Source organism: Procambarus clarkii, chromosome 36 (assembly GCF_040958095.1).
Source record: "Procambarus clarkii isolate CNS0578487 chromosome 36, FALCON_Pclarkii_2.0, whole genome shotgun sequence".
NCBI classification, from domain to species: Eukaryota; Metazoa; Arthropoda; class Malacostraca; order Decapoda; family Cambaridae; genus Procambarus; species Procambarus clarkii.
This window is the reverse complement of record NC_091185.1, coordinates 19,244,806-19,255,868: the sequence shown is the minus strand read 5'-3', so window position 1 is coordinate 19,255,868 and position 11,063 is coordinate 19,244,806. Positions and strand designations below refer to the sequence as shown.

General features: G+C 41.4%; 1 protein-coding gene across 2 annotated transcripts in view; it reads left to right on the top strand.

Moving 5' to 3' along the window:
• The first annotated feature begins 5,389 nt into the window (after positions 1-5,389).
• Positions 5,390-11,063, top strand: part of LOC123756152 (monocarboxylate transporter 12) — a 159,345-nt gene continuing 153,671 nt past the window's right edge. The window contains exon 1 of one of the 2 annotated variants that reach the window (XM_069336569.1): positions 5,390-5,562. In XM_069336569.1, the coding sequence (XP_069192670.1) occupies positions 5,530-5,562 (33 nt within the window). In that variant the 5' untranslated portion in view covers positions 5,390-5,529. The remainder of the gene's footprint in view (positions 5,563-11,063) is intronic. The other variant, XM_069336568.1, reaches the window with a different exon arrangement.

The following is an 11,063-nucleotide window of genomic DNA, read 5'->3' as shown; positions in this document are numbered from 1 at the left end:
CTCTCCATCTATACACCCACCGCTCCCTCTCCCCATACCCCCATCCCTTCCTCCAAACACACAACCTTCCCTCCATACACCCACTTCTTCATTCACACACCAACCCCTCCCTCCAAACATCCACCCCTCTCTCCTTATATGCACTGCTCCCTTAATACACCTACCCCTTCTACCAAACAAGCAAACCAAATTGTGTACCTTATACTAATACTGTAGTGCTAGATAATTGTTCACTCCGTACACATACTGTGAGCGGTAGATAATTGTGCACCCCGTAGTCTTACCGTGAGCGGTAGAAAATTGTGCACCCCGTAGTCTTACCGTGAGCGGTAGAAAATTGTGCACCCCGTAGTCTTACTGTGAAGGGTAGATAATTGGGCTCACAATAATATCTTGTGAAAGGTTAAGTATTGTACAGCTGATGCTGATCATCTGTGATGTAGTGTCATCTTACTCATCCCGTGAGCTGTAGCTCAGAAGGTTAAATATATCTGAAAAGATCTTTAAAAAACACATTGCCGGGATGTTATCTAACATTGTTACAAATTTATGACATTTTTGGTTACTGAGCCAATCAATGTTCGTACTCTAATTGATAATATGTAAGATAGTATTTTAGTGCAAAACTATTTTGGTCATTCTAAATTGTATTTTGCAGCAATGGATATAATAATCCATCCACTTTGCTGCCTTCCCACTTCCATTGGTAAGTTCCTCCTCTGAACTGACAAAATCAATCTTTCCCTCTCTCAACATGTAGCTTCTTCTATGGCAACATGTCCCTTCTCCTCTACCAACATGTCGCTTCTCACCTGGCAACATGTCCCATCTCGTCTGGCAACATGTTCCTTCTCCTCTGGCACCATATCGTTTCTCTTCCGGTAACTTTACTTCTAACTGCTGGCCAACTAACGTCCTACCTCTGGCAAACGTCCACCAAGGTACGCACCACTGACACCGCCACACAGTACTGGAGACACTCTGGGCCGGTGTGATCATACTTAACTGTCGTTGCCCAGTTAAAATCTGCAACTGAAATTCTTTTCCGGTTGTCTTGTGAATTAACTATATATTTTATGTCAGTGCTTCAAATAGTTATTTCGGAACGTTCAACAACGAAACACAAACTCATCATTAGTAACTTAATTTGTGAAAACGTTTTGGGTGCCGCCCGCAGCGTTTGGTGTACTGTGCAAGTTTCGATCCGACATCGCCATGCAATCTCGACATCTTTTTTTAATTACGCCAAACAATCCAAAACTTGGAGGAAACTGTCGATATATAATATAACGAACTTTGTAGTTAACTCATCAATGTTATTAAGTGCTGTGCTAAACATGTATTAAGGTTCAGTTGCTGAGCCCATTATGTTCCTTGTAACCTTCCCTCAAGCTCTCATAGGAAGGTTACGGGAGTATAATAAATGAACTAAACTAAAGTGTGTGCCATTGTTAGCTTCAGTTACGTTACTGCGATTTTCCCTCACAAGAAACTTACGTTAATAACTTTTTTTTATATTATATTAGATGGGTGTCCAGGTCATCCCTGAGACTGCCTATGTTGGCAAGTAAAGGTTGTGTCATTTATGTGTTCGGAGCCCAGGACGACCCAAGTAAGTGCATCACAATGTTCCACCTTTCAGCATATATCACATGTCTGGATGAACTACTCGTCAGTATGAACTATTAATCATATACATATCATCTATCTGTATGATTCACTTGTGCCAGTACGTATCACATACCAGTATGTATCTCGTGTGTCAGTATGCATTACATTTTAGTATGTCTCATCTGTCATTATGTGTAATATATATCAGTATGTACCACGTGTTAGTTTCTCCCATATGTCAGTATGAACCACATGTCAGTATGTACCACGAGTAAGTATGTACAACATGTCAGCATGTACCATATGTCATTATGTACCACGTGTCAGTATGTACCTCATATCAGTATGTACCACAAGTCAATATGTACCACATTACAACATGTATCACGTGTCAGTATATACCACGAGTCAGTATGTACAACATGTCCGCATGTACCACGTGTCCGCATGTACCACGTGGCTGAATGTAGCACATGGTAGTATGTACCACGTGTGATACTACTGACGCGTGATACATATTGACATGTGGCACATACTGGCATTTCGTGCATACTGACATGTGGTACAAACTGGCAAGTTTTACATTTTGATATGTGGTACATATTGACACATGATACATAACAGGATGTGGCACATACTGACATGTGGTACAAACTGAAATGGGGTACATATTGACATGTGGTACCTACTAACATGTGGTACATACTGTCATGTGGTTCATATTGATATTTGGTACATATTGATGCATGATACATATTGACATTTGGTACATACTGTCATGAGGTACATACTGACATGGTGTACATACCACATGTGGTTCGCGCTGACAAGGGGTAATTCTGATATATGGTACATTCTTACACGTGTTATATACTGACTTGTGGTTCAGATTGATACTTGACACAATATTTTTTTCGTACTGACCTCCTCCATACACTCACATCTCCCTCTATACACCCATCAATTATTCCAAATACACACCCCTCCCTCCACACACTCACCCCTTCCTCCATAAACCCAACCTTTTATCAACACCCATCCCTTCTTCCGTACACCCACCCCTTTCTAAAAACATGCACTGCTCCCTCCATACACCCACCCCTTCCCAATACCCCCACCCCTCCCTCCATACACATCCCTCCCACCAAACACCCACTCCTTCCTCCAAAAATTAACTCCTCCCTCTGTACACTCAACACTCTCCTAATACACCTACCACTCTCTCTCTCAGTACTCCAACCCCTCCACCCATACACCCATTCCTCCCTCCATCCATCCACCTCTTTTCAATACATCCACCAATGCATCCATCATTCATACACCCATCCTTTCATATAACCAACCCTCCTTCCATACACCCACCCCTCCTCCCATGCACCCAGCGCTCACTACATACACACACACCCCTCCCTCTATACACCCAGCGCTCCCTCCATATACTCGCCCCTCCTTCCTTAAACCCTTTGTTTTTTTCCATACATCCAACCCCTACCGCCATACACCCACCCCTCCCTCCATACACCAATTGCTTCTTCCATACCTCCACCCCCTCCTTTATACTACCACCCCTCCCTTCATACCTCCACCCCTCCCTTCATATACCCACCCCTCCCTCCATATACCCATTCCTTCTTCCATAGACACTCCCCCTACCTACATGCATCCAACCCTCCCTTCATTCACCCAGCCTTTCCTTCATACAATCAACCCTCCCTCCATACACCCACCCGTCCCTCCATACATCCAGCTCTCCCTCCATACACCCAGTTTTCCCTCCATACACCCAGCCCTCCCTCCATACACTCACTCCTCCCTCCATACACTCACTCCTCCCTCCATACTCCCGTTGCTTCTTCCATACATCCACCCCCTCCCTCTATACACTCACCCCCTTTCCCTATACATCCATAGCTTTTTCCATACACCCACCCCTCCTTCCATACACCAACCTCTTCCTCCATACACCCACTCCTCCCACCATACACCTCCCCACTACCATACACCCCCAACCCCCCATACTCCCATTGCTTCTTCCATTCATCCACCCCTCCCTCCATACATCAACCCCTCCCTCCATACACCCACCCCTGCCTCTATGCATCCACCCCTCCTTCCATACACCCACCCCTCCATCCATACATCCTCCCACCCCTCCCTCCATTCATCAAACCCCACCTCAATACACCCACCCCTCCATCCATACATTTTCCCACCCCTCCCTCTGTATACCTTCCCCACCGTTCATACACAAACACAGCAGTGTGGCTGATCTACTCCATTACATGTACGAAACATGTGCAGTCAGCAGTGAAGGATACTGACACGTGGTACATACCGACATATAGTACATACTGACGTGTGGAACATATTGACATGTAGTACATACTGACAAGAGATACATACAGACATGTGGTACATATTAACATGAGGTACATTCTAACATGTGGAACATATGTATATGTGGTACCGAGTTGTGGTACATACAGACATGTGGTACTTACTGACATGAGATACATACTGACATGTGGTACATACTGATATAAGATACATATTGACATGTGGTACATACTCTCATTTGGTACATACTGACATATGGTACATACTAACATGTACGACATACAGACTGACAAATGATATATACTGACATGAGGTACATACAGACATGTGGTACATACTAACAGGTGATACATACTGACATGGGGTAAATACTGACATGTGGTACACACCGACATGTGGTATCATGAGGTACATACTGACATGTGGTACATACTGAAATGTAGTACATACTGACATGTGGTACACATCGATATGTGATATATAGAGTCATATGATAAATACTGACATGTGGTACATACTAAAATGTTGTCCATACTGGCATATGGTACATACTGACGTACGGTACATACTGACATGTGGTACATACTGACATGTGGGACATACAGACTGACATATGATACATATGGACATGTGGCACATACAGACATGTGGTACATTCAGAGACATGTGGTACAAAGAGACAAGTAGTACATACAGAGAGGAGGTACATACTGACATGAGGTACATACTAACATGTGGTATATACTGACATATGGGAAATACAGACAAATGGGACATACAGACATGGGGTACACACTGATATGTGATACACACTGACATGAAGTACATACTGACATGTGGCACATACTAACATGTGGTGTATACTTACATGTGTTACATACTGACATGTAGCACATGCAGACATGTGGTACATAATGAGTTGTCGTACATACTGACACGTGGTACATACTGACACGTGGTATATACTGACATGTGATACATACTGACGTGTGGTAAATACTGACGTGTGGTAAATACTGACAAGTTGTACATAAAGGCATTTGGTACATATTGACACGTAGTACATACTGACACGCGGTACATATTGACTTGAGGTACATACAGACAAGTGGTACATGCGTACATACTGACATGTTGTACATGCGATCATACCGACTTGTGGCACATACACACATGTGGTACATACATACTGACACGTGGAACATACTAACACATTCTCTTACCACCCTCTTACATATATTAAGGAGGTGTTAGATGGAAGCAATATGTGCATGCGCACGTGGGAGACCATCAAGGCTCCCGACGTGCGTCTATTGTCTATTCATACACATCCAGAGGTGGTACCATTATATATATGATGTTGCCACCTCTGGTAATGGAACCGAGATCCAACCCCATAGCAGTTGTATAATTCGGGTGTACATATTTACTTTTAGGTGAACGTTTTTATTTGATGAAAGGAAAGATGCCCAACTATTTCTGTCCTGTACGGAAACTAAACCCGGGATTCACGAATGTGTATCGAGGAGACCCTATACAGGTTATTGAGTCCATCATGCCAGGCCAAGATACTATGAGTCAATGACTTCAAGAATGTATCTGTTAGTCACTAAGGTATGTATTACGACTACCCACAGTTCCTTCTTGTATATTTATATATAATGCAGAGGGTAGAGATCAGGTCTGTCACTCCTCTTCCAACGCTCCCATCTTTGTTTCACTATCCCTCCTCTCTTCTCATCTCCCCATCCCACCTCTCTATACTCTTCCCTCTCTTTTAACCTTTCTCCCCACACTATCCCCAACATCATTCTCTCACACCTCACTCCCACTCTACCCACTTCTCTCACCTTTCCCTCAGCTCTCTTCTCCCTCTCCACCTCGCTTCCCCTCTCTTCAAACATTGTCCCGCTCTTCTCCTTTCCTCTCCTCACCTCTAGCCTCTCCCACTGCGACCTTCACTATCCATGGGACCCGCTCCATCCTTCCCCCATTATCGTTCCCTGAAAAATTATTCGGTATCACAGAATTAGTCTACTGCCAACACAGCCAATATATCAGATTTAACTTCAGGAAATCGCACAACGTTTGACTCGAATATTTGACTTCGAAAAAAATCTTGAACATTTCACTGTATCAAACTTTTGCTTGTAGTAGGTAAAGCAAAATTAAAATTACAAGAGTTTAAACAGTGTCCCCTAATACATTCTCAGCAACTTTTCTAGTATTCTGCGACATTCAGAATTGTGACACTATATTATATTATTAACAGTATAAATTGCCGTCAATTTGTAACTATTTATTCTATACGTTAATTTCCATTAGTAATTTATATAAATTATATCAGTTGCAGTCCAAGAAATTTCTGATTCTAGATATTATTAGAATTTTATATAAGGTGTTTAGGTACATTATCAAAGCTAAGGAGAAACATCTGCTGAGATCCGATTAAGATATATTGTGCCCTGTATAAGTCTTGTGCACAACGCACTTTATTGTGTCATGTATAAGTCTTGCGCGCAACATATTTTATTGTTCACCCTATATTCATCCTGTGTGTGGTAGATAAATGCGCACCCAATACCTATACTGTGACTGTAGATAATTGTGTACCCCAAACTCTTACTGTCAGCGGTAGATTGTTGTGTATCCTACACTCATTTTGTAGTGGTAGATAATAGTGCAACCAATACTCATATTGTGGCAGTAGATAATTGTGCACCCAATACGAATATTACATAAGAACATAAGAATAAAGGTAACTGCAGAAGGCCTATTGGCCCACACGAGGGAGCTCCTATCTATAACCACCCAATCCCACTCATATACATGTCCAACCTGCGCTTGAAACAATCGAGAGACTCCACCTCCACCACGTTACTCGGTAATTGCTTCCACAAATCAACAACCCTGTTACTGAACCAGTATTTACCCAAGTCTTTCCTAAATCTAAATTTATCCAATATATACCCATTGTTTCGTGTTCTGTCTTGTGTTGATACTTTTAATACCCTATCAATATCCCCTTTGTTGTGTCCATTCATCTACTTGTAAACCTCAATCATGTCTCCCCTAACTCTTCGCCTTTCCAGTGAATGCAATTTAAGCTTTGTTAATCTTTCTTCATATTAAAGATTTCTAATTTGGGAAATTAACTTAGTCATCCTACGCTGGACACGTTTAAGTGAATTTATATCCATTCTATAGTACGGCGACCAAAACTGAACTGCATAATCTAAATGGGGCCTAACCAGAGCAAGATATAACTGAAGAACCACACCAGGAGTCTTGTTACTAACGCTTCGATTAATAAATCCTAGTGTCCTATTTGCCTTATTACGAACATTCATGCATTGATCCTTTTGTTTTAAATTCTTACTAATCATAACTCCCAGATCCCTTTTGCAATCCGACTTCGCAATCTCAACACCATCTAGCTCATATCTTGTAACTCTATCATCATTACCTAGCCTCAGAACTTTATATTTATCAGAATTAAACTGCATCTGCCAATTTTTTGACCATTTAAAAACCCTATTTAGTGATAGGTAAAAGCCCTATCACTTGAAGTGATAGTGAGTCTTCTTCCGTGTTAATTTCCCCTACCGATTTTTGTATCATCTGCAAATTTGTAGATGTTGCTACTCAAACCTGAATCTAAATCATTTATATATATTATAAACAACAGAGGTCCCAGGACAGAACCTTGAGGCACTTCACAAACAACATTATCCCACTCTGACTAAACCCCATTTATACTAACTCTCTGTTTTCTTTTGAATAGCCATGCCCTAATCCAACTAAATATAGCACCCCCAATACCATGAGCCTCTATTTTTTTAATCAGTCTTTCATGGCACTGTATCAAAAGCTTTGCTAAAGTCAAGGTACAAAACATGACTAAGTTAATTCCCCAAATTAGAAATCTTTCATATGAAGAAAGATTAACAAAGCTGCACCACAGATTAACAAAGCACCACAGTCAGTCAGGTGCAGTCACAGTGAGAGGTTGTGTTAGCTGGAGCTCCGATTGTAGTAACATTATTATAGCAATAATGGAAGGATAAGTGAAGGAAATGATGAATCCAGTTGGAACTCTGAGAGCAAAGATGGATTCCCTACGAGAGGAGGTACGACAGCTGAAACATCGGGAAGAAACGAAGGTGGAGACCAATATTACCAAGACCTCGTAGTGGAAAGTCGTTAAGGACAGAGGTCTTAAGAAGACCTTGACAAGGCCGCCTACAGACGCCCTAAGGACAGCAAATTCATTTGCCGTGTTGGAGGACGAGTACTGTGATGAACCTGCAATTCTCTCGGAACGGAAATCAGCGAGGAGCGGCGGAGCGCGGGCCCCTCAGGGTGCTCAGAAAGTTAAGGAGGTACCGAAGCGAATTTTGGTTGTGGGAGATTCCCAGGTGAGGTATTTAGACAGGACGTTTTGTGCCAGAGATAGGGGGAACAGGTTAAGGGTCTGCTATCCGGGAGCTGGAATTGGAGTTATTGTTGACAACATGAAAGATATTATGACGGGAAATGGGAACAAACCCATTTCAGTTACCAGGGAGGATGTTCTTAAACAAATAGTAAAACTCAAACCAAACAAATCCCCAGGGCCGGATGAAGTGTTTGCTAGGGTGCTTAAAGAATGCAAAGAGGAGCTTTGTGACCCACTGTCAACCATATTTAATAAATCAATAGAGTCAGGCAGAGTGCCAGAGTTTTGGAAAGTTGCTAATGTGATACCAGTTTTTAAGAAAGGAGATAGATCACTTGCGTCTAACTATCGACCAATTAGCCTAACGTCTATTGTGGGAAAGTTACTCGAATCTATAATAGCAAATAAAATTCGTCTTCATCTTGAAAAACATAAATTAATAATTGAGTCGCAACATGGTTTTATAAATGGCCGTTCATGTTTAACAAATTTGTTATCTTTTTATTCTAGCATTGTTGAGGCAGTTGATAGTGGTAAAGATTGCGATGTTGTATACCTTGACTTTAGCAAAGCTTTTGATACAGTGCCACATGAAAGACTGATTAAAAAAATAGAGTCTCATGGTATTGGGGGTGCTATATTAAGCTGGATTAGGGCATGGCTATACCAAAGGAAACAGAGAGTTAGTATAAATGGAATCAAGTCAGAGTGGGAAAATGTTGTAAGTGGAGTGCCTCAAGGCTCTGTCCTGGGACCTCTGTTGTTTATAATATATATAAATGATTTAGATTCAGGTTTGAGTAGCAACATTTGCAAATTTGCCGATGATACGAAAATCGGTAGGGAAATTAATTCGGAGGAGGACTCACTATCACTTCAAGTTGATCTAGATAGGGTTTTGAAATGGTCAAAGGATTGGCAGATGCAGTTTAATGCTGATAAATGTAAAGTTCTGAGGTTAGGTAATGATGATAGAGTTACAAGATACGAGCTAGATGGTGTTGTGATTGCGAAGTCGGATTGCGAAAGGGATCTGGGAGTTATGATTAGTAAGAATTTAAAACAAAAGGATCAATGCATAAATGTTCGTAATAAGGCAAATCGGACACTTGGAATTATTAATCGCAGCGTTAGTAACAAGACACCTGGTGTGGTTCTCAAGCTATATCTTGCTCTAGTTAGGCCCCATTTAGATTATGCAGTTCAGTTTTGGTCGCCATATTATAGAATGGATATAAATTCACTTGAACGTGTCCAGCGTAGGATGACTAAGTTAATTCCCCAAATTAGAAATCTTTCATATGAAGAAAGATTAACAAAGCTTAAGTTGCATTCACTGGAAAGGCGAAGAGTTAGGGGTGACATGATAGAGGTTTACAAGTGGATGAATGGACATAACCGGGGGGATATTAATAGGGTATTAAAAGTATCAACACAGGACAGAACACGAAACAATGGATATAAATTGGATAAGTTTAGATTTAGGAAAGACTTGGGTAAATACTGGTTCAGTAACAGGGTTGTTGATTTGTGGAACCAATTGCCGCGTAACATTGTGGAGGTGGGGTCCCTCGATTGTTTCAAGCACGGGTTGGACAAGTATATGAGTGGGATTGGGTGGTTATAGAATAGGAGCTGCCTCGTATGGGCCAATAGGCCTTCTGCAGTTACCTTTGTTCTTATGTTCTTATGTTCATTATTTGTATTAGTGCAGGGGGTAATGATGTTGGACGAGTTAGTAGTGAGGAACTGATAAAGAAATTTAACAAAGCCATAGAATTAGTTAGGAGCAAGGGAGGAATCCCGATCATATGTGGCATTCTTCCAAGAAAGATCGTTGGGAATGAATGGTTGTCGAGGGCACTTGGTGGCAATTGCGGGCTGGAAAGATATTGCAAATCAAATGCTATATCTTTCATAGACAACTGGGAACATTTCTATGGAAGAAATGAAATGTATGCTCGTGATGGGGTGCATCTAGCGAGGGCTGGGGTTGTTGCTGTTGCGAACTCGTTGGAACCAGAGGTTAGAGGCATTTAAGAACATAAGAACAAAGGTAACTGCAGAAGGCCTATTGGCGCATACGAGGCAGCTCCTATCTATAACCAACCAATCCCACTCATATACTTGTCCAACCCATGCTTGAAACAATCGAGGGACCCCACCTCCACAATGTTACGCGGCAATTGGTTCCACAAATCAACAACCCTGTTACTGAACCAGTATTTACCCAAGTCTTTCCTAAATCTAATCTTATCCAATTTATACCCATTGTTTCGTGTTCTGTCTTGTGTTGATACTTTTAATACCCTATTAATATCACCTTTGTTATGTCCATTCACCCACTTGTAAACCTCTATCATGTCACCCCTAACTCTTCGCCTTTCCAGTGAATGCAACTTAAGCTTTGTTAATCTTTCTTCATATGAAAGATTTCTAATTTGGGGAATTAACTTAGTCATCTTACGCTGGACACGTTCAAGTAAATTTATATCCATTCTATAATATGGCGACCAAAACTGAACTGCAAAATCTAAATGGGGCCTAACTAGAGCCAGATATAGCTTGAGAACCACACCAGGTGTCTTGTTACTAACGCTGCGATTAATAAATCCAAGTGTCCGATTTGCCTTATTACGAACATTTATGTATTGATCCTTTTGTTTTAAATTCTTAC